General features: G+C 38.9%; 4 protein-coding genes across 4 annotated transcripts; 3 read left to right on the forward strand and 1 right to left on the reverse strand.

Annotated features, from left to right (window-relative positions):
- Positions 1 to 43: 43 nt before the first annotated feature.
- LOC143356277 (uncharacterized) lies at positions 44 to 3,459 on the reverse strand. Its single transcript, XM_076791826.1, has 6 exons — positions 2,992 to 3,459; positions 2,794 to 2,911; positions 2,144 to 2,500; positions 1,790 to 2,068; positions 1,424 to 1,710; positions 44 to 1,098 (listed from the first exon to the last, which is right to left on the reverse strand). The coding sequence occupies exons 1-6, from the start codon at positions 3,081 to 3,083 to the stop codon at positions 255 to 257; spliced, it is 1,977 nt and encodes a 658-aa protein (XP_076647941.1). The 5' UTR covers positions 3,084 to 3,459; the 3' UTR covers positions 44 to 254.
- A 353-nt stretch (positions 3,460 to 3,812) lies between these two features.
- Rpt6 (26S proteasome regulatory subunit Rpt6) lies at positions 3,813 to 5,838 on the forward strand. Its single transcript, XM_076791827.1, has 6 exons — positions 3,813 to 4,025; positions 4,099 to 4,243; positions 4,349 to 4,759; positions 4,842 to 5,068; positions 5,137 to 5,412; positions 5,486 to 5,838. Exons 1-6 carry the CDS (start codon positions 4,008 to 4,010, stop codon positions 5,624 to 5,626), a joined length of 1,218 nt encoding a protein of 405 aa, XP_076647942.1. The 5' UTR covers positions 3,813 to 4,007; the 3' UTR covers positions 5,627 to 5,838.
- A 161-nt stretch (positions 5,839 to 5,999) lies between these two features.
- LOC143356276 (pre-rRNA 2'-O-ribose RNA methyltransferase FTSJ3) lies at positions 6,000 to 9,539 on the forward strand. Its single transcript, XM_076791825.1, has 6 exons — positions 6,000 to 6,251; positions 6,437 to 6,900; positions 6,971 to 7,901; positions 7,987 to 8,454; positions 8,537 to 8,921; positions 9,089 to 9,539. The coding sequence occupies exons 1-6, from the start codon at positions 6,185 to 6,187 to the stop codon at positions 9,342 to 9,344; spliced, it is 2,571 nt and encodes an 856-aa protein (XP_076647940.1). The 5' UTR covers positions 6,000 to 6,184; the 3' UTR covers positions 9,345 to 9,539.
- A 12,933-nt stretch (positions 9,540 to 22,472) lies between these two features.
- On the forward strand, positions 22,473 to 23,523 carry LOC143356712 (uncharacterized). Its single transcript, XM_076792622.1, has 2 exons — positions 22,473 to 22,490; positions 22,875 to 23,523. Exons 1-2 carry the CDS (start codon positions 22,473 to 22,475, stop codon positions 23,277 to 23,279), a joined length of 423 nt encoding a protein of 140 aa, XP_076648737.1. The 3' UTR covers positions 23,280 to 23,523.
- Positions 23,524 to 23,796: the final 273 nt, after the last annotated feature.

Genomic DNA, 23,796 nt, shown 5'->3' on the forward strand with positions numbered 1-23,796 from the left:
GTGTCAGTATCTAATAATTATCAGCTTGATAGATTTCTATACTATTAATTCATCACGGTTTTACAAAATAATTATCGGTCCAATTAATTTAATTAATCGAAGCCGTAGTTAAAAAGGTCTTATCCCTCGTTATCGATCTAGTGCTTCATGATAGACACAGTATTCGATGGACTATAGATTGTGAGACACCCTGTGTATAAGCGAGAATGTAAACTAAGTAAGAATGGCATAAAAAATTATAATGAATATTCTGTTTAACGTACCAATGTAGTACATAGAACTACTACATTTAAAACAAATGAACCACATAGAAGAGCTGATAACCAAACTGGAACTGATACAACAGTTGTGTGACTTTGAAACATTTGCTTTTCGGAAGGACTCTTAATGTTACTTTCATTTATATTTTGCGCTTGTAAACACTGATCCATAAAAATGGATCCATTTTTTTGATCGGTATGAGGTAGTAACAATTTTGGCTGAGTGTAAGTATTAAACGATGTGAACTTCGTTGTTTGATTATTAACTGAACCTTTTAGGTCAGGAACTGGGAACTGCGAACTATGATGATAGGAGGTCCTATTAGGACTAATGTTTGTTTGCCTTGAGGCATAACAGGATTGAGCGAAATCTGACATTGTTGAACATTGATCAAATTCATGTATGGATGGCTCCCTAGACGGAGCAAAGTTCGAACCAACAGAACCAAAACCAGAACTCGGACTGGATGATCTAGATAATGATGGTAGATCCATACCATTTTGCCAATATCCATCGGCTACCCATGGCAGTTGTGTAACAGATTTTAATTTAGGTGGGGATAAACTATTCTTCTTACTAAATGTGCCATTTAATCTTTTAAAAAGCTTGGAACTCCCTGGATTGTACACTTTTCTTTCAAAAATCTTCGGCGCTTTATTTTTGATTATATACTTTGTTTTATCTTCACTCAAGGATAGCGTACTTAATGTACTCAAACTATCATTCAATGAATAGTTTTCAACCATACTAGTTTTATGTGTAGACAGAGTCGAAGAATTAAATAATTGGCAGTTGTTATTGATAGGTGTCGATGATAATTGTGATTCCTGATTTATGCTGTAATATTAAAAAAAAAATCGATATTTGAAATACGTGTTTGATATGAACAATGTATAGCAATTAGAGGTGTGCGAGAACCCGAAAATGTCGGGTACTCGATGTTCGGGACGAATCGGGTTCTTGAAAAGTTCGGGATTCCCGAGAATATTCAAGAACCCTAATATTGTCGGGAATAATCTCGAAAATTGCCAAGAATCCTACTACACTCGAGAATCCGAATAAGCTCGGGAATCCCTGGTATTCGAGAAACCGTCCCGATCCAGAATTAAATTCTCGCGCACCTCTAATAGCAATTAGTAACAAATAAAATTAGATTACTTACAACAGACTTTGCAATAATGTACGTTTATTGACTGATTTGTCTATACTGAATGGCATAGAGTCGTTCGTTATACTTGGTGAAAATTCATTACTAATTGTTTTACCTACATCACCTGTGATGCTAGCGTCAAAACTATGCTTATCACTTAAACTTGTACATGAATCAGACAGTGTTGAATTTTTTGAGGACGATCCCATCTTTTTGAATGACAAGTTTTTATTCATTGTGTTTTTGTAAGATTTAGGCTTAACATTAATAAAGCCTATGATTGAAGTAAAAAACATGATCTAAAACCAAAAGAGTTGAATAAGTTCTTATGGAAACAAGACTATAAAAAAATTAATTTTGTGCAATTTATTATCTTACCATATGATACTGAGTTATATACTCGAGAGAAAGCCATTTGTTATGAAAATCTATTTTCATTATCTTCGAGTCTTTAAATGGTAAAAGTATAATAATACATATCCATAAAAACATGAGTAATATGTCACAACTTTTCCTTTTGGCAGATGTGACGCAGCATGCACAGAATTGAAAAAATAGTCCTCCAATTGGCAAGAATATGAAGTCCATGTTATATGCTACCATAGAGTCAAAAATTGTTGATATCATTCTGAATATTCGTTCAGAATATTTCTTGTTCTAGGAAAGATAAAAAAAAAACTTGGGAGATAATTTTTAATAAATGCAACTACATATTATGTTGTATGTACTCACATTAGCAATTACTTGGAAAGGTCTTTGCTTAAATAACAACATTTTGTATTCTGTAAGCCATAATGCTTGTTTGTGTAATACACTATGTACTGTGCTCTTACATTGTGTACACAGTGGATATTCTTGCTCCAAACTCTTTTTAAATTGCTCTATCTCTTGCTCATACTTCCTCTCATTAGTAGGTACATAGTTAGATAATTTTGTCAGTTTTAAAGTTTCATTCTGCGTACATTGATTACAGAGTCTATTTGTTGAAACTTTATTGAATTTTGTATCCTGGCCAACTGAGCAATATCTTCTATTATTGTGTGAAGAAATCTTGTATTGTTCTGGTATACTAAATGTGTAATCACCATTCTAAAATTTAACATGAAAGAAAAATAGAAATTGCAAGTTAAGAGAAAAAATTGAGAAAGAACTTAAATATGTTACAAAAATATTTATTTCATAAGTTTACACAAAAGCTGTAACAATGAAAATTTAGAAATAACAATTCCAATGAATACTGTAATACGAAAAGTTTTCCGACCGCGTAAACGGAAGTAGTATTTCCCGCGTGTGAAAAGAACTCGCGCGTGAAAAGAACCCGCGTAAACAAAGAGACGTGTGTACTTTGAAAAACATGCTTTGCTAAATTCGTTTTCATTTACCTTGGAAAAACCATTATACTGTTCACAATGTAGACACAACCACCAGTTAGCCTGTTGCCGCCAAACTTTACTATTATTATTACAAAACCAGCAGTTTAATTTTACAGGCCATCTCAGTCTAACATGTAAATGGAATGCATTATGTATGGATTATTGTATTTAAAATGAATAACTAACATAATATAATATCGTACTTACTTTAACTTTTGGAAGACCGTGACGATAGTAACAATTATAAACAAAATAATAGAAAATATTGGCATAAAATTGACTAACAGGTTGAACTCCATGTTAAGGCTTGACACCTTAACCTATAAGACCGTATGTCACAGACCAGGAATGGAGTAGACCGGCCATTCGCACTCCACTCAACTCCACTGCAGTTATCTGCATTCATCTTACTGGTTTAGTTTTAGTGTTGATTGGTGCCACAGGAGATCTTTATATAAGCAAAATGTGGGTCTTCGTTTAAAATCAATTTTCAGTCTGCATGCATTTTTAAGTAGTATATGTAAGTGAACCATTCGTTATAAATATTTCGTTTATAATAATTTTTAATATACAAGGTGTCCCGAAAATGTTTTACTTCCTTGAAAGAGGTGATTCCTGAGGTCATTTGAAGTAACTTTTTCATTGTAAAAATGTTCTCCTCGGCTTTGTTAAGAAGTTATTAACGCAAAACGCGGACCAATCAGAGCGCGACTACAATTAAGTGTGACGTTTGCGTTGGCCGAGCCGGAATCCATCCGCTGTAGCCGTGCTCTAATTGGTCTGTGTTTTTCGTTAATAACTTCCAAAGCTGCGGAGAACATTTACTCAAAGCAAAAAGCAGAGAGGATATCCTCTCTGACTAAAATTATAGTGTATAAATTAACATGCTTTTCCTATTTTGATATTGAATTCGATTACTTTTCTATCATAATAATAATTTTAAATTATTGTATGAAATATTTGATAATCGATTAATAGAAACCATAATAATCGTTTTTGTAAGTACACATATCGATATGCTATAAACAGTCGATACTAGAATTATCGAGTTCCTACTCGAAATCGAGTATAGAAGATTCGGTGACAAGCAATTCTTACGGTAGCTGCAGATACAACAATAAAATTTTCAATTTCATGTTGTATTTCTCTTCATAAGTGGATGGTCATATAAAAAGAAGATTTAATTAGTATCTACAATTGGTTACGAGTAGTGAGTGTACAAAATGACGCTCGTAAATAAGGTAAAGATTTAACTTTGTACTCGGAACTTTGTGCTGAAAGTATTGTAATTTTTTATATTTTTCAACGTGTTAGATGGAAACGGAGGACAAAATTTCGAAAGGAGAGGGTTTTAAACCGTATTATATTACAAAAATTGAAGAGCTACAATTAATTGTAGCTGAGAAGAGTCAAAATTTAAGGAGGTTACAAGCACAGCGTAATGAGCTTAATGCAAAAGGCATGTTATTTTAATTTACTTTATTTATTCTACATCTGACAAATTAATAGTTTCATGTTTCAAATCAATCGTCTTTTGTAATAAATCTTTCATTCATGACTTCAGTACGTATGTTACGAGAGGAGTTACAACTTCTTCAAGAACAAGGATCATATGTTGGAGAAGTTGTAAAGCCAATGGATAAAAAGAAAGTTTTAGTTAAAGTGCATCCAGAGGGCAAGTTTGTAGTGGATATAGATAAAAACATTGATATCAATGATGTCACACCAAACTCAAGAGTTGCGCTACGCAATGAAAGTTATACTCTTCATAAAATTTTACCAAATAAAGTAGATCCATTAGTGTCTCTCATGATGGTAGAAAAGGTACCAGATTCTACCTACGAAATGGTTGGTGGTTTAGATAAACAAATTAAGGAAATTAAAGAAGTTATAGAACTACCTGTTAAACATCCAGAATTATTTGATGCTCTTGGAATAGCACAACCTAAAGGTGTACTTTTATATGGACCACCAGGTAAGAAAAATCAGCTACGGAAATTATTGTTTTGTCTCCAATAAAAAATATTATTAAATCATATTGCAAAACTTATTTTCAGGTACAGGAAAAACGTTATTGGCAAGAGCAGTGGCTCATCACACAGAGTGTACGTTTATTCGTGTGTCTGGCTCTGAATTGGTACAGAAATTCATTGGTGAAGGTTCAAGAATGGTTCGTGAACTTTTTGTAATGGCTAGAGAACATGCACCATCCATTATATTCATGGATGAAATAGATTCAATTGGAAGTTCCCGTATTGAGTCTGGATCTGGTGGAGATAGTGAGGTAAATGTTACAGTTTATACTTTAAAGTTTCATTCTTTATACTCGTGTCTAATAAATATGATGACTAGGTCCAAAGAACTATGCTCGAATTACTGAATCAGTTGGATGGGTTTGAAGCAACAAAAAATATTAAAGTTATTATGGCAACGAACAGAATTGATATATTGGATCCTGCTTTACTTAGACCTGGACGTATTGATCGCAAAATTGAATTTCCACCTCCAAGCGAGGAAGCGCGTCTTGATATTTTGAAAATTCATTCAAGAAAAATGAACTTAACTCGTGGCATTAATTTAAGAAAAATCGCAGAACTTATGCCTGGCGCATCTGGTGCAGAAGTTAAGGTATTGGATATTAAGCTTGTGAGGATAATGACGTACATTTAATTTGTTTATTAATTTATTTTTTCATTTTTAGGGAGTTTGTACAGAAGCCGGTATGTATGCCCTCAGAGAACGCCGCGTTCACGTTACCCAAGAAGATTTTGAAATGGCCGTAGCGAAAGTTATGCAGAAAGATTCTGAGAAGAATATGTCGATCAAGAAGTTATGGAAGTAAATTAATTAGGCTTATTGCTTTAATATTATTTACATTTTTCGTAAAATCATTTATTAAATCCACATAACTTCGAATAAAATAAAATTGATGACTGTAAAGAGAAGATTTATTTCAAGGTATACTACTAATACGAAGATTTACTATTACTTAACTACTTTGTAATTGTCTAACTTTCTTAATGTCGTAAAATATAATAACACATATTTAATGAATCGATGTCTTTATTATTTGTAGAATGCCTTCTGTTCTATGTAAGAGATATTTCAGTGTTCCCATTCGAGAGGGCTAAAATGTTCTAGCAAAGATTATTTTAATACTATCAAAAAAATAAAAAATTTCGTCAACGACGAGGTACTGTTGACAGTACCTCGTCGGTGATTTCGTTTCACATGGTGTATCCTCTCTGATGGTAATTATGGCATGGCTCCATGCTCCATGCCTATACCCCCACTCTTAAAATGGCCGCATGTGGCTGCATGCGGTGAGCGTTCCATCGTATACATAAGATTTTAATTATAATATAGCTTTGATTAAAGGTAGAATTGTTTATAATTCAAAATGGGGAAAAAAACAAAAATTGGAAAGCAGAGGAAGGATAAGTACTATCAATTGGCTAAAGAAACTGGTAAGTGTTTGCGGTTAATATTTTTCACAGTTCATATGAAATTGTTATTAAGACGTTGCGTTAAAGAGTTTCAGTTCCATTAGCTGAATAAAGATACTAAAATGTACTAAAATGTACTAAAATGTACACATATTTTCATTAGGTGCATCGTATAAAGAACATATCTTATAGGTTATGTTTTATAGGTTATAGGTCACGTGCTGCTTTCAAATTAATCCAGTTGAATCGAAAGTTTGAGTTCCTACAAAAATCACGAGTATGCGTAGATTTGTGTGCAGCTCCTGGAGGATGGATGCAAGTTGCACGGCAGAATATGCCGGTATCTTCCATAGTGATAGGCGTAGATTTGTTTCCTATAAAACAGATTCCAGGATGTATCGGTTTAGTGGAAGATATCACGACAGATAAATGTCGAGTTTCAATATCTCGTGAATTGAAGACATGGAAAGCTGATGTCGTATTGCACGATGGGGCGCCAAACGTTGGTAAAAACTGGCTCCACGACGCCTACCAACAGATTGTTTTAACTTTGTCAGCTTTAAAAATGGCAACACATTTTCTAAGACCAGGCGGATGGTTTGTTACGAAAGTGTTCAGATCAAAAGATTATCATGCGTTAATTTGGGTTTTGAAGCAGTTGTTTAGAAAGGTACTTTATTTATAATTAAAACAATGTTATTTATGTCATGGAGCTATTTAATTGTTATATTTTATTTAAGGTACATGCAACTAAACCTCAAGCTTCACGTAGCGAATCCGCTGAAATATTTGTCGTTTGCCAGTATTATATTGCTCCCGATAAACTGGACCCTAAATTTTTAGATCCAAAGTATGTGTTTTCTGAATTGGAAATAGAATCAGCAAATAAATTAAATGTTTATAATCCAGAAAAAAAGAAACTCAAAGCTGAAGGATATCCAGAAAATGATTACACTTTATACCATAAATTATCGGTTAAAGATTTTATAGCGCACGAAAACGCGGTAGAAGCATTACAAGATGCTTCTGAAATTGTGTTTGATGATGAAACAATTACAAATCACGAGGCAACAACTAATGAAATTAAGGAATGCTGTAAAGACATTAAAGTGTTGGGCAAAAAAGATTTGAGACGTTTGCTGAATTGGTGGAAAACAATGAAAGAAGCTTTAAAAGAAAAAGAACCAGTAGTAGAAGAGATAGTTGATGAGCCAGCAGAGTTGCAACCTTTGACTCAAGAAGAAATGGAAGACTTAGAAGATGAGGAAATAACGAAACGGATTGAAGAAGTTCGAGCGGAAGAAGCTAGAGAATTGAAACGAAAAAAGAAGAAAGTTAATAAGGAAAGACAGAAGTTAAATGAACGCTTAAATTTAAAAATGGTTCATAAAGGAGACGAAGGTCCTGTACTGGAAGGAGATGATATGTTTAGTTTGAAAGAAATTAAGACGTATCAACAATTAGAAGAGATTACAAATCAACAACCGGATTTGGTAGCTGAGAGCGATGCAGATTCAGATGACGAAAAAAGAAAACCAAAAACAGTTAAATACAACAAAGATGAAGGACATTTGGACAGCTCCGGATTGTATTATAAAACAGATGGTAGCGGCTCAGAAAATTCCAGTGATGCATCAGACGACGATTCGGATAGTGAAAAATCAGGTTTAGGTATTTAATACTTGAATATGTATATGTTACGTATATTCAATAAATGATCTTCATATTTTCACATCATTAACTTTTCTTTTATTAGGTTTGGATGACTCTGACGACGAAGATAGAAAAGAAGTTCGAAGTAAAAAGAAGAAACATGAAGATGATTCTGAAAATCCACTGTTAACTGATTTAGATCATAGAGACAAAAAGACTAAAAGAATTCACAAAGCTGAATTGTGGTTTGAAAAAGATATTTTCAAAAATTTAGAGGACGAGAAAGATGAAGATTTTCAATTGGACAGAATGGTTGAAGAATATAAAAAGAAAGGTGGTCGTATATTAGGGGAAGACACAACAATTAGTGAAAAAGAAACTGAGATCAGTAATGGAAACGCGAAGATGGATAGTGCTGTGAATGATGATGACGTTGACTCTGAAGTTGACAGTGAAGACACTGACTCGGGTTCTGATTACGACATGGACGAAGCGATGATGACAAATAAAAAGAATAAGAAAAATAACGTTGGTGGAAAAAATGGTTTTGAAATAGTTTCAAAAACGAATGGTAAGTACATTGTTGACTTGACATGAAATAATTATTTATTTAACCAACTGTTATTCTTTAAATGTCGTCTTATAATTTACAGATGTTAAATCGAAGAAAAGGAAACGTTTATCAGAAGAGGACCTAGCATTAGGATCGTTACTAATTCAGAGCAAGAAAACACGTAGAAATCTGATAGATTCAGCTTGGAACAGGTATGCATTTAACGACGAACATTTACCCGACTGGTTTGTAAAGGACGAAAAAGAGCACATGAAGAAAGAAGCACCTGTACCTAAAGAACTGGTCGATGAGTACAAGAAGCGGGTAGAAGATGTAAACGTTAGACCAATTAAGAAAGTACTGGAAGCAAAAGCAAGGAAGAAACGTCGTGCAATACGGAAATTGGACAAAGCGAAGAAGAAGGTGGAAGCAATTATGGAGAATACAGATATTAGCGACAGAGAGAAGGCGAAACAAGTGCAAGCGTAAGGATTATACTCTTTATGTTATTGTTTATTAGAAATAATTAGAGGTGTGCGAGAACCCGAATAAAATTCTCGACCCGTCCTGATCCGATATTTTTGGATTCTCGTACAGCTCTAGAAATAATAAATCGGTTTCGTACATATATTAATTAACATTTTCATTTCAGACTATATAAGAAGGCTGAGAAACAACCTAAGAAAGAAGTCACATACGTAGTCGCGAAGAAACATATGGCACAGAAAAAAGCAGCGAGGCCCGCGGGTGTAAAAGGACGTTACAAGATGGTCGATCCCAGAATGAAGAAAGATCTACGAGCAGCGAAAGCGAAAGAAAAGACCAAAGGACGAGGAAAGAAGAGCCATGGCGGTAAACCACCTCGAGGAAAGCCTAAAGCTCACATGGGGAAGAAATTGAAGAAATAATCTCTTTCAAATAGGAAATAAATATAAAATGATTTTATAAATCTGATCATGCGATGAAGCAGCAAAACAACAGAACGCAACACACTGGATGTAGCTTTTCTACCCATTGAAATTCTGTACATACAGTATGTTTTGTACATATAGATTTATGTATTAAAGTGTACGGAAGTCCGCAATTAAAGTATTTTGTACATACATGCTTGCGCAACGAAGCGTATTTATTGTTAGGTTTCTGTTTGACCTATTAGGTGAAAAGCAGCAGTTGTCAGGGTCGTACTGTGTGATAAGTTATCACTGATAACCGCGATTTTGTATTTCATGTAAAGAAAATTAAGTGAACTTCGTAATTGTAAAGGTGATGCTAAAACAAACGCGTTAACATCGAAAGTGTTCATAGAGTATCGCCTCCCTGAAACACGGCAACCCTACTTACTCGCGCGCGCGCGCGCGAATGCTGCCCACAATGTTTTGCTCGAACGATTCATATGCCGCTGGCAGGAATAGATCAGCGCGCGTATACGTGTTACCGTATTTGCAGAATCGTATATGCAACGTGTTGCAATTTCTAATCAGTGTTCAAACAAGTATAGACGAATGAGCCTAATCAATGTCGCAGCGCGGGGGATTTGCCATGATTGACTTCGTTCTACACAGAGCGTACGCAGCAGTTTCTTGCCCCCACTCCCCGGTTCTTGTCATTGCTAACGGCATCTCTGCCGGGTGTATTCCGTGCATCGAACATTCTGATGCAACCGTGGACTGCGTAGCGTCGGGACGCCGCGGTCGATGTCAAGGACAAGGCCGATAGCATTTAGAAAGATCGTTCCACGTCGACATTGTTGCAATCAAAGCGGCGTCGGCGGAACTTCTTTTCTTTTTTGCTGCTGCTGCTGGCGCCCCGCCAGAAATCGCATCACCGTCTTCCGCACTTCGTCGGCGACCTGCGGAGATTTCGTGAATCGCGCGTGCACATCGATACGCGTCTTCTCACGTACGATTTTTTGCTCCTCCTCCTCCTCCTCCTCCCCCCTCCCCGCCCTCTACCCCCGCGCGCGTTCGAATCTTTATTTTACTTTCTTTTTTCATTCACTGGTCCGCCATTCACAAGGTCTTCGCTGTTCAAACGTTCTCGTGTTATACGAAGTACCGGTACTGACGTAATCGCGTCGAGCGACCCACTGCAAGAGTCAATGTCAAGGCCGAGCCTAGCGACACGTATAGGTTTCGTAACACAACGAAATCCGTCTCGTAGCTGCGGAAAAATTAATCGAACCGATAAACCGCGATGCTTTTCCATTTCAGATTTTTCTTTCTTCGGTAACTATTGACAATAATCGTAGCAGCAATAAGGATACCACCTGTTACACATTTTTTGATAAAAGAATTATTCCACAGCGCAAACTTATATTTTATTGTATCCATAGAATATTCTCTCTTTCCAAATTTCCTTAAAAGGTAGTTACTGTTTCTTTTTTCTACTTTGGTACAGACAGGAACACTAGAAACAAGCTTAAACAACCGGAGGAACATTAGAACGCTTTTTGATAGTATAAACGATGAAGAGGACGATAGAAGAGGACGCAGAGATTGCTGAAAAAGTTTGCAGAATGTTTGAGACTGCAGAATGTTTGAGTTTGCTGTTGTCTTCAATGAGAAAAAGTTTTCCACGCCAAATGTGTTTACGTATGTATCCAATTTGATCATCGTCTTGTTCTCACTTTCAGCGATTACAGACGTAATAATGGAGGTGATTTATTGTTGTCTGACGACTCTAATTTACATGCTAAAAAGTTCCAAGCAAGTAAAAAAGCAGGTCGACGGTCTATAAATACACGACTCTATGAATATCGATCTCTGATATTACAATGAAATCGCATTCCACATGAATTTCCGTCTATCGTTGCGTGTGGACGATTTTAGAAAATCGTAACAGGTATAACTTTAAAGGACACCGACAGATCTCGGAAACGGCGATACCCACTTGTTCCAATTTGCTCGGTGTCAGCCAAGTTTGCATTCGGCGCCAAACACTTGTAGGTGTTGCGACCGATTCTCGTAAATCTTGATGCATTAGCGCCGGCACCGCTGAACTTGAGTACACACGGAGAATTTTGAACTTTCGTTTTCCTCGCTTCATCATTTTATCGCATTTTACCTTCTCTAAATATGCATAAAATTATACAGGTTGATCGGTAACTGGGGTACATGGAAAAAAAAATAAGGCGAAATTGTGGAACAACGTTTTTTCATACGAATTTGAAACGGTCGTCTGACGTGCCTCTTCATGACTTACCGGTTCTACTTAAAAATGCTAAGCGCGAGAAAAACTTTTATTCTATATTTTCGACTTATGGACTTTTTCGGTTGTACCGTCAGATTTGTTCTTTCAAGGAGCAGTGTAATTTTAAATTGCCATTAGCGGTAACGAGACAGGAATTTAATCTCTATTAGTGCTCTGTAAACAGATTATTCATGCAGTTCCTTCAGCGAAACGATCCAGCAGAGTGAGTCAGTTTCGAGCAGCTTTTAAGGTCTTAACAGCTTCGGAATTTTTCGTGTTTCGTCATGTTTCCGAAATATCGGGCTCTAGAGGTGAACTCGGTGAAACCGGGAACCTTGAACCGATCAGACAGCTTATGTGCCGAGTTAAAATTATGATGAGAAATTGCGCCAGGAATACCCGCAATTGAGAAACAAGCGGTATCGCGAATGAACAACACACAGTTTATCGAACAGTTTTTCTGGCAACGGTCGCGCAAATTCTTATTATATTTTATCAGCGAACGAGAAGAATGACGCCGCAGAAATTCGTGCAGCATGCTCGTTCGAGCTGTAAGCGCGCAATGGGGAGCATTAATTTTAACCCTCGGAATACAAAAGCGTCTTATTTTCTAAATATACATCGAGAGATGCCTGTCGACACGTATGATTTAATATTAGCGATTGCGATTGTGAATCGCGAGGCGAAATAGACCAGGGGATCGCGATAGAATGGCGTCGCCTTTGTTTACGGAAATCTTTTTTATTTTGTTTTCCTTGCACAAACAAGGACTGGCGCGAAGGTGCATTACTTGGTCATGTTTCCTGGCTTAGGCGTCTTTTATGAAAGACTGTTGGTGGTGTCTGAGTATCTTTACGCGGTTGGCGCTTACGTCAAGGGCGACCTCGACTTTCCACCGTTTCTAATCTGTACGAGAATCGCTCGAGACAAGCATTTCGTTTCAACTGTGTGACGCTTGACATTGCCTTCGATTTTTATAGCCTATTGGAGAGTCTTGTAGAAAATGGCTGGGAACACTTTTATTTGGCTTCCTCCAATTTGGAAGAAAATTTTCATATTCCTAACGATTATATTAGATAACATTAACAGAACGAATGAACGAACGACTCGACGAATTGTATTTAGCAATTCCATCGCTAAATATTGATCGGTTGATACATTCTTCTCGATCGCGTGTGTATACGTTCTTAATTTCGGCCGAGTAAATATTTGCCAGGTGAGTGGTTCCTTGTTTGCTAAAAACGCGAGAGATGCCTGATTGATTTTGCTTATGTTAAAGCTGATCGACTACTATTACCGCAGCGGCCGTGACTTTTTAAAGGAAGAAACAGCTTTTCTCGACGTGTAACATTATGAAACGAAAGCATGAATAACCGATCAGATGTAGAACGAGATCTACCGTTTGTTGTATGCAAATTAATTTGTTCAAACGGTACTTCAACGTTTGTGTGTGTTTACCGGCGTCGATCGCCCTTTCCGCAAAGCGTACGTTGCAACCCTGCATTGCACGAAATCAAATTGGAGGTAGTATAACCGATAGTGTACAGTTTGTGTTCAATATTTCATTTAGTTTGTTCCAAGAACATATTCAAAGTTATTAAAAACAGCATTCAAAGACGAATTAAAAATGAATATTTATATAAAAAAAATTCTTCGAGATTGATATTAAGAGGATCCCTAAATTAAATCCTTTCGAGTAACTTTTTATTAAACAAACAGGTCGAAATCCTGGAACTGAATTTCATTCTATTTGCAATTCATAAAATCCAATAAAGCAAGAAATATTTTCCAGCTTAATTTCCACTTTTGTGAGCCACTCGTCGAAAATTTTGGAACGTGAAATCGGTGAAGTTGAAGTTATGTATTATGTTTTTACTTTGATTCAACCGATCCAACAAAATAAACCGATATTTTTACGCGTGTTCTAGAAGACGCGAGAAGTAGAATGGGTCAGTCATGATCAGACACGTCAGGCGATTCCTTTTCAACAGCACCCGTTGAACCCTGAGACATCCTGGGACACCCATATTCAATAAACATCGTATAAGAGATATTTTAAATCTAAAATAATAATCTGTCTACCTCGATGAGAAAATTCGAAAGAAATTGAAATAGTATAGCAAAGCGATAGAACATCTTTTAATATTCTTAACAGTGAAGACGACAATAGTATTTATTTGTATATTAACTATAGCGGGCCGACATGTAACTCGACTGTTACTTTAGATAGAAAAAAAATTACAGAGGAAACTTTTTACAGAGGAGACTTTTTACGGGAAAAACTACGTTCATTGAGGAAGTCTAATTGATAGAAAATGTAAACAGTAAAAATTCAATTCATGGATCCAAGATAATCACAATGATATATTCTTGACAATCGATTCGAGTAATTTTTGCCGGGGATAGCAGCAAGGAAATACGAACAGTATCTCCGTTGCAAATGAAATTTCGTGCAAATGGCACTGTTTGAAACGTGCCGTGGGTTGGCGTATCGGTATTGAAAAAGGGATAAAAATCGTGGGAGAATGGACAGATATAACGAGACAAGGGCTGACGTGCGGTAATTGAGAATCGTTAACACGTCCTCGAGAGAGATCGAGCGGCTGGATTTCGTTTGGTCCTCTCTCGCGCACTAAGAGAGAGGGGAGAGAGAGAGAGAGAGAGAGAGAATGAAGAGGGAGAGAGAGAGAGAGGAAGAGAGCCGGGCGCTACCATCAGCTTGGCTCTCCCTCCCCTCGTCCCGGCTTCCTGGCCACCGGTACCGGTGACCTTCAACCGTTCAGGAGTGGATGGACCTTGTTGGCCAGCGGGCCGAGGTATAAGGTCAAGGTTACCGTTGACGGTGTGCACGGGATATGCGACCTCCGGATGCATCGAGCGAGATGCGCGCGCAGCCGGCGCATGTGCACAAACCCGCCGGCTTCACTGTACGTCGCAGCACGTCGCGCGAGCCATTGCCAAGGTCTTCGCTGGTCACGGGCAAACCGTTATAAGTAGCGATGGGCTCGATCCAAAACGCGCAATGATTAATGCTCGGGTTGCAATAGGTCATCAAACGATCTGGATTCTCCCGGGTATCTCGGGAAACAGACGTGCCTCCTCTAAACGTCAAACAACGCGAACTTTGTTGCACCCGTCGCGCAATGAATCGGAGAAACTGATGAGAATGAGCGACTTGAAATCGAGCAACATTTTTCGTTTTGTTTATTTATAGTATTTATTGATTTCCCTTTGGGATAACGAGGCGATCCTTACACAAAGTCTTTACGCACAATCTTCGCAATATACTGTATACAATGTATATAATACACAACGTATTCAAAACATAGAATGGCAGAATGGCACGAGGCGATTCTACGTGCGAAAATAAGTGAACAAAAAAGCCGATAAAACTGAGATTAAAAATTGAGATTGAAGATTCGTCGCTTGCGCGTGCTGTTGTATAGCAGTCGGCCAGCGTGTCTGATCATGACCAACCAATTCTACTTCCTGCGAACTCTGGGACACGCGTAGCCGTCGAATTTTCAAACACAATTTTCTCGAGAACGAAGATTCGATAAAAACATTGTTATTCTTCTTTTTCTTACTTTTGTACATAGAATCACCTCGTGCCCGTTTGTACGTAGATCATACGTTAACGTAAGTGGGTCGCAGTAACCTTATAACACTTGACCGACACTATTATTTTCACTAGATTGAGAATTTGTTGATCGAGACGTTAAATTTCCTCTTGTTAGCTACCGGTCGAGAATGATACGAGGTCATTAATGATTCTTTCAAGATAAGTCATATGCTATTCATAAATAATTGTGGCAAAAATAAACCCAAAACATTATATTAAAAAAAAATTAAATTACAGGTTCATTGCTCGTATGTCTTATTCTTCTTGCGTACAGCACTTGTATAATTATTTTTTTTTTATGATAGAATGTTTTTTCACAAAGATAGGTCTCTGCGTAAAAGGATACGCAATGAAGGGTCTAGATATTCGCGTTTTGTGGCTTGCGCTGTGAATGTGACTCGGTATCAGCGGCGTATCTGTTGTTTTTACGAGTTTCCTCGTGAACAAGCATCTATCTTGACATGCAGACGACATTAGCGTTGAGAATGCTACAATTCTTTTCTGATGTAACTCAGTTTCGTCCTTGCCACAGAACGCATTTTCCAATGTACTCGCTGCTCCAGCCCGAGACAGGGAAACTTACGCAAATCTTCCATTAATAGGACGCAGTATGCTCTACGTTCTCCATTTTGCCGCATTTATTGAAATGGAGGAGACGTTCAAGAACGTTGCAAATATTATTTCGTCGGTTGCTAAGAGTAACCTTACATTTCTTTTCCAACAGGAAATCATTTTAGCTTGAAAACGTTTGAACGTAGAATTGAAGGCAGAACTAAGTTGATCGAAACAACAAGTAGATGTACATCGAAAAGATTCGAAGAAAAATGATTTAAGTATTAGTTGAAATATGAATCATTATTTTTGTGTTGATACAATTTGTTTTAAACGCTCTATATAGTTATAGTACAGGTGTAGCATAATTGGGATATTTTTAGAAGCTTTTAAATTGTAATGGGCAATCTACTGACACTATGAAAAATTATAACGATCGTTTATTTAAAACAGAAATGCATGGAAATACCGGGAGCACTTTGTAAAATATAAATATGAGATTTTGTGTTGGACCCTCCCACGTTCAAGGCCAGCACAGTGAAAGATGTCCTTAGTAGAGGACCTACCGCATTCCATGGTAGGTCACAACCTTCCGCGCCTACGGCCGCCGCCAAATCGAGAACTGACCTACACGAGACAACAACGTCGTTACATCGGGACACGTATGTGTCTGGGGACAAGCAGGATTGAATTAAAAATTGGTCACGGTCCAACGAAATAGCGGTGGCCTAGAAATATGGCGTTGTCACCTGTTGAAGGTGCCTTTATGCCGAGAATTTATATACCTGCCTCGACGACTGGAATCTGTTTAACGTCACACCGAAACACTCCTTCGTTCCAGCAAGAACGGAATGACGATTCTATTCCGATCCGTACGGGCAAATTAATTAGCTACTTTAACACCCGAGCAAGAGGACATGAGCGAAAACTGCGACACACGCAGACGCAGAAGAGCGGATCGAATCATCGATCCGAAGATAAAATCATTGAATAATAGAGGCCGCGGAATCACGCAGACGCTCGGGGATGCTGATGAAACGCTGGAACCGGATGTAAGTCATCCGAAAGAATAGCGACGTGTCAACTATTAATTGGATAATTCTCGCATGAACGCCGGCAAGCAATTCGCTTATCGCTGCGATACAGCGACCGCGAACACTCAGGAAGTTTATTAAACAACGTTCGGTGTGCTAATTAATTCTGTTCCGCGAACCGTGCCCGTGGATGCAATTTTACTTGCCATAACTTCACGAGGCGAGCCAATATCCCGCCCGGGAGAATAGGCCAAGGAAGAGTTTGGTCCTTCGGAGTTAAACCGGTGACCCGACCTGAACCGAATTTCCCAGAGGCACGGATTATTATTTCGATGATGAAATTCGAAACGTCTACCGGATTCCGCGTTGCGTCTGTCTGTTTGCCGGGGAAACCGAGTAAAATCGCGACAGGTCCCGCGCGAGTTATGGGAGTAATGTTTCCCTCCGCGAATGGCAATATCTTTCCATAATGAACCGCCTGGTCCTGCCACGGGATCAAGCTTTCTCGAGCCTTGGGGCGAACAAGACAATCGTGGACGACCTCGAGCGTGTGTCGGCTCCCGGCTACGTATAACGGGTTGCCCGTGACCGGGGAGGACCTTGGCCATGGATGTACGCCGGGTGTCGTGACGCAGGCGCCGCGACGCTCGCTCTTGCTCTTTTTATCAACCTATTGCTCTGCCGTAATTTAAAAAAAGAACTTCGGTACTTGTTATCTTACAATAAAGACACTTTAGTAAGAAGCAAAGGGAAGCAAGTTTAAAGTTTAAAGTGACGAACAGAAATTACGATTTAACCAGTTAAATCTAATATTGTAGACAATTGTAGCAGTCCGAAGTTGTATCAAAGTATCACTCTGAACTAAAGTGGCATTTTTGAAATTTTTTAGTTAAGCAGTTGTTAGTTACATAGCTAAATTTAATATTGTAGACGATTGTAGTAATCCAACGTTGTACGAAATTCACTGATTACTTACAATTGAGACACATCGAACCAAACTGACACGTTCAACATTATTTACGCATTTATGACAAAACCGAATAAATGAAATACAAAACTTGTGAAGGCATCGGAAGAACGAAATTCTCTATTTTCGATCAACTGAAATCGTTGAAAGAAACAATACATGTTTATTTAGCTTGTATTCTTTACAGCTGCAATTATCGACGCAAAAACAGTATCCTAATCCCTCGCCTTACAATTTATCTCTGAGGTTTCAGATTAGAACTTACTATTTAATTTTGCCTGACTATATAACGCAATGGTTGAAAGTAAGCCAATTTGTGCTGCTTTAAAATCAATGTAAAATGCTGTTACATGTCGTGTTATATATCAGTTTACGATGGAAGGTTAAAAATAGTAAAATCCATTTCGTCTTTGAGACGCCATTTTAAGGCATGGGGTTTTTTTTTATTAAAACGACCCAGCATCTGCTGTAGTATTATCAGAACAGTTTACATACCAAAACAACAACCACTCGGCATAACGGAAAATGTTTCGATTAATTATGCAAAGGAGCAGATGTCTCAGGACAAGCGTCGAGGGCAGAACAGTTCCGTTGGCGAAAATTGAAAACTAAATTTTCCATCGTATCTTTAGGTTTCCGGTTATTTTCCCCACTTCCTGAACCGTATTCCCGGTATCTATCCTTTTCCCGCGACAGAAGGGGATTGGGCGTTGATGTTGGCCATCCGGGGGCGGCAAGTTCAAGGTCGCCACGTCCGGGCCACGTCCGGGCATGCTAACCCAAATACGATTACGGTCTGAGGACAGGCGGAGAGCCGAGACAACAAACTCGAGAGAGAGAGAGAGAGAGAGAGAGAGAGAGAGAGAGAGATCCAGAGCGCGAGCCTTGCCGAGCCAATAGTACAAAGATCTATAGGACCCAATTCGACGTCCAAGGGATTAATTCGATTCGATCTATGACCTTCTTCCCTGCAACGAATCGAACGGTTTAGTACGGTTTTGGATCTGATCGCTCTCCAAGGCTAATGACGCGGACATTTTTAATTGCGCAGGGAACTCCGCTGCTCTTCATAACAACCTGCTCCATGAAATATTCGCGAGCCTTGCCTCGACCTTCTTTCTACGGCGCCACCTTGTTTTCGGATATTTCTGAAAGATACTATAGCCATTATTAAACTCCGGACCGCTATGCAACATAAAAATTGTCTGCTTCAATTTTTAAGGAACGGAGGCCACTTTGAAATTTCTTTCTGTCTCTAATTATTTGAACAGGTAATATATTCCCACTTTTCAATTTTTAACCAGTCAATTTTGTTGTAAACGTTTAAAATCCGCAGTCCAGTCATTGCACTGACTCTCTCTATATTTACAATTTTTTCAAATTTTGTCAGGTACTAAAGCTTTCGCTTGGTGCTCGATATTTAAAATAGATTTCCTTAACAATTACGCATTCTATTAGCATTATTTTCGTTCACGTTTCCAGACACGTTAAAAATAATGCTACGAATATTTTGAATATTTACTTGGATTGTAATAGTGGTTCTTTTAGTTGACACAGATTGCACAACGGAGCAGTCACTTTGAAAATTCTTCAGATATTATGCATTGTTGATAGACCTCAGTATGAATTAGAGCACCGGTTCTAATCACGATACACGGAATTGCATCATCTCTGGGAAAGAACAATGATACGTAGTAGTCGCGTCGGATTGATTACCTTGAACGGTGGGTTTGTGCATCGTGATTATGAGCTTAACGTTCCAACATAATTAATGAATCAGTTTGTACGCGCATATATTGATGTTCCCGGTAATAAGGTACAAAGTATCGGTCACTTCTGACTAACCAACGTGACGAACAAAAGATGAGTACGCACCTAAGGTCAACATGAATTTTTATCGTACTCGGAAAATAAGATAAAACTTCGATATTCGTCAGTTATTGCTAGGAAGTAAAATCTCTAACAAACATTTTAAGGGAACTAAATATCCTGGTAACAATGATACAACAAATCCCCTTCCACGAAATCAATTAATAACAACACCAATTGTTTTTATAATCATTGGAATAAACCGCGTGCAAGAGTAATGGAAAAATATTATTGGACAAATAGTAAATCCGATCAAAGTATTATTCCGCTCTGCATTTTGTTACTTGAATTTTTGATTAAATCAACCTTTCAGCGACTGCGCATACTTGTGCAATATCCGCGTACGCGATGCTACATGTGCATAGGAGGATGGCAGTGTTAGCCAACTCCGTCATTGCGCTTAGTCACGAGGATTATCGCCTTGTAATAATGTCACCAGGACGTCTCGTTCGAAAACGCCCACCGATCATGCGACTCTCGGAAAGAAGCGAACCAGACGAGCAAATATTCTTGTTTATCACTTCCTTGGATTCGCAGGTGCATCATTACCGGACACGTAATCAGAAATGGCCACACGTATTCACGATCCAAAAGTTCCGACGTACTTCCGAAAGTTCCAACAAAGATCCACGATCATACTGATGATTATCCGACGCTGTAAAACTTGAATTTCGTTAATAATTTGAATACCAATAATCTAATACTTTAACACGTTGACTGCCAACTACGAGGTAACTCGTAGTTTGCGTTATTGCCGTAATACGATTAATAATATTTTTGCGTTAAGAAACGACATAAAATGATAAATTATTTCAGAAGAATTATTTCAGTCTTTGGGATGATGATTAAATTAAATTGGATTTTTACGCCGTAATCCTGAAAAGTACCATGGCAGTCAACGTGTCAAAAATATTTTAGCAAAATTCTTTTCACTTTTCTATTGTTTAAAATTCCGTCGAGGAATTTAAATAAAAATGGGTTCTTTCACCTGAATTTCGGCGAAGTAGTCGAACAAATGGTAAATTACAAGAATTACATAACAGAACATTATTATTCACACACATTGACCCGTTCGATTCGAGCAAGGGAATAAGAATGAAGCAAACATGAACTCTGCAAACGAATTCGACCCGCGACTTCGTCGGAAATGGTGCATTGACACGTGACGTTCGCGAAATACGAAGAAAAATGTGCAAACGAGCAGTGTCATGGTAATATCGGTACCGATGTAGGAACCGGTGTGGAAAAAGCTTCGCTAATAAATCCGGGGCTTGAAAGTCTCCTTTTCAATCGGAGCAGGGATTCGCGAGGACGAGGTGATCCGCGCGCGGCTTTTGCAGAATGTTTCCCAAGGGCTGGTCAGGAAATCGCGGCCTCCCCGATGGAACAAGCCTCGCGTCCAGGGATTTCCTTACGGAAATCGCTCCGGCCGACGTTAACGTTTTTCCTTGGAGCTGGAAAATCCATTCGCTCTCTTTCCCTATTTTCCGCATGGGACGTGCATTCAAACGCGATAACCTTGAACTTCATTCGCCTCCGCGCTCCCCTCCCTCTGCTGTCTTTTTATTCCCTCTTTTTGCGCTCGATCTCTCTTCCTCCTCGTTCTTCTTCCTCTCCACTTATCGGACCTTCTGCTCTCTCTCTCTCTCTCTCTCTCTCTCTCTGCCTCTTTCTTGTCCGTTCCATAGACAACTCGTCCCTCTCTCTCTCTAACTTTTATCTGCCTATCGTGTTGACCTTGCTCCTCGCACGGTCATTCTCTCTCTCTCTCTCTTCGCTTTTCCACGGTTTTCCCGTTTCTCTCGGCCGTTTGATCCACTGACGTCACGGCTATCGACCCGAAATCCCCGGTTCCCGTGTATCTATTAATACGCGGGCCGTGTACACGTGGAACACCGGCACGTGTAACTTCACGCGGCACGCGTCGCCGTGTGTGCATGCCCGCGCACGTATAACACGCGTACACACGCACGATTCACGCTCAGCCCGACGTACACTTCCGTCTTATCGGAGCAGCGCAGTTTTACGGTGGCATTGAACGACGCCAGACTTGTTTGTTGCAGTCAACACACATCGATTTCCCTCGCACTTCCGGCCCCGGACGCGCCGCGAGATGCAACGACCGGGTCTACCCGGACCCAACTGTTGCTCGCACCGGCGACCCGCTGGACACGACCTCCATTGATCGACCCTTGCAGGACCAGAAAGATTCATGAATCGAACACAGATCTTTATGGGGAATTATAATTTTCTGAGTTGATTGTATGAAACGGAAAAATACAACAGTCAAGCGTAGACAATTTTTGGAAAAAATGGTTTGGTTATCGGTGGTGTTTCAGAATTATGCGCACTTGTTTGGCTGCATTTCAACACATTGCAATTTTCATGCAGTTATCGTCATTATTATTTAAATTATGGTACACCCCCTTGAGGAAGCCTAAGCTCTGCGGCTTGCGCCACCAGATCGGTGACACCCTGTATATTTGTTCAATCTGAACCTCGCGATCAGGAAATGGAAGTTAAACTTGTAATATTGTTCAGACGGAATTACTTACTTTTAATGAGTAGATCGTGGATCTTTCTACAAAATCTAAATTTTCAATCGGAAGGGAGAGCAGCCGAATGTCTTTCCTCCTCCGACAATGTTAACAAACTGATAATAATGACCATCAATGTCCTCAAATTATTCCGATCCGTCCACTGTTTCAAATTTCACTTATTCTTGTCCTAAGCGCATAAAATTCGCAATCTAGTAACGAGAAAGGATTGGGAACGATGTTTAATTTGTCTCGGACGGGTTAAAATGGCGAGCACAGTTGGGGTAATTTCTAAGATTGGATGTAGGAAGTTTTTCCCCAGCGCAGTCAAAATCTGGAGCAATTTGTGCGATTGATCATCGAAACTCTCGCGCAATTTCCCGGATTGCATTGGTTACTCGCTGGTCCTTTTGAGGCTTCTTTTCCGGTCTGTTCGAAAGAAAGTTTTTCATGACGAGTATTGCATACATATACACCCGACGATCCTGCTGGTATTCTGATCCAGGAAGTCCTTGACACACAGTCAACTTATCGAGGCTCGCCGAGTGAAACATTTAACCCGTTATCGATCTATTTGTCGAAACACACATACGTGATTTATAATCGTCATAGACAATCCAATCACACAGTACAGTTTATTATGTAATGCTTGTTTCGTTCAATTGCAGGTGGTGCATCAAGGTGTTCTCAATCAACCGGCGGCCATTGTTTCCGGCACAGTTTCTCCGTCGTCGCCGCGTCGTTGCGAACGATTTTTGTTGACGCACGTAAACATCGGCGCATGTATTCAGGCTCCGGCAAGACGTCACGTCCTCGTGACCTGTGCACAGTGTGTGCACATAGTGCACGTCAGTATGAACTTATGTGTGCCGCATCGGGACACGTCAAGGGCATGGCCGTCGAAGCGAGGAGTCACGACGGAAAAACACGATTGCGATGCTAGGAAAAAGAAGACACTCATTGTTGTGCTGATACCAGATAAGCTGTTCGATCGGCTACGATTGCGGTTTCAACGTCCGGGTTGCACGAAAACCGCAATTTACACACCTGGGCGTCCGAGTGCGCCTAATTGAACAGCATACACAGCCTATCCCATCATGTTATGTTCTTCCTGTATTAAGCGATTTTTTTAAACCCAATAACTTTTGTAAGATGTATTAGGTCCGCTTAGGTACCATTTAAATTCTAAAAATAAAATATATAATCACCCTTTCATTCCACAACCTCTTCTGACCTTTTTGGCAAAGACATCATACCGTCACTATAAAATTTCTGCGGTTTTTCATTTAAATACCTGTCAATGGTGAATAATATAAACATATCCACGGCACGAACTTATGGGACGACCTGATACATATTTTTCGGTAGTGTCTTTTCTTCCTTAAATCAGTATCAATTTTTCTCACTCAAACGTTTTTCCATGAATATTCTCGTGGTATGCGACGAGGTTTATCATTAGGTTAAATTCATTTATGACCAAATTGGAGTAGTTGCAATCTGAAAAGATGGGAAAATTAAAAGAATTCAAGAAATACCTAAATCCTGTTTCTTGCAATACCGCAAAAGAATTTAATCTTTCACAAAGTTTTG

This window comes from Halictus rubicundus, chromosome 8, assembly GCF_050948215.1.
Source record: "Halictus rubicundus isolate RS-2024b chromosome 8, iyHalRubi1_principal, whole genome shotgun sequence".
NCBI lineage: Eukaryota > Metazoa > Arthropoda > Insecta > Hymenoptera > Halictidae > Halictus > Halictus rubicundus.

Excerpts from the sequence above, each read along its gene's own strand:
- LOC143356277 (XM_076791826.1), bottom strand. The coding sequence starts at position 3,083 with ATGGAGTTCAACCTGTTAGTCAATTTTATGCCAATATTTTCTATTATT. Across the intron at positions 2,501-2,793 it reads AGTATAATGGTTTTTCCAAG|AATGGTGATTACACATTTAG; the intron begins GTAAATGAAAAC and ends GTTAAATTTTAG. Across the intron at positions 1,711-1,789 it reads ATATAACTCAGTATCATATG|ATCATGTTTTTTACTTCAAT; the intron begins GTAAGATAATAA and ends TTTTGGTTTTAG.
- Rpt6 (XM_076791827.1), top strand. Across the intron at positions 4,244-4,348 it reads TAATGAGCTTAATGCAAAAG|TACGTATGTTACGAGAGGAG; the intron begins GCATGTTATTTT and ends TCATGACTTCAG. Across the intron at positions 5,413-5,485 it reads CATCTGGTGCAGAAGTTAAG|GGAGTTTGTACAGAAGCCGG; the intron begins GTATTGGATATT and ends TTTCATTTTTAG.
- LOC143356276 (XM_076791825.1), top strand. The coding sequence starts at position 6,185 with ATGGGGAAAAAAACAAAAATTGGAAAGCAGAGGAAGGATAAGTACTAT. Across the intron at positions 6,901-6,970 it reads TGAAGCAGTTGTTTAGAAAG|GTACATGCAACTAAACCTCA; the intron begins GTACTTTATTTA and ends ATTTTATTTAAG. Across the intron at positions 7,902-7,986 it reads TAGTGAAAAATCAGGTTTAG|GTTTGGATGACTCTGACGAC; the intron begins GTATTTAATACT and ends TTCTTTTATTAG.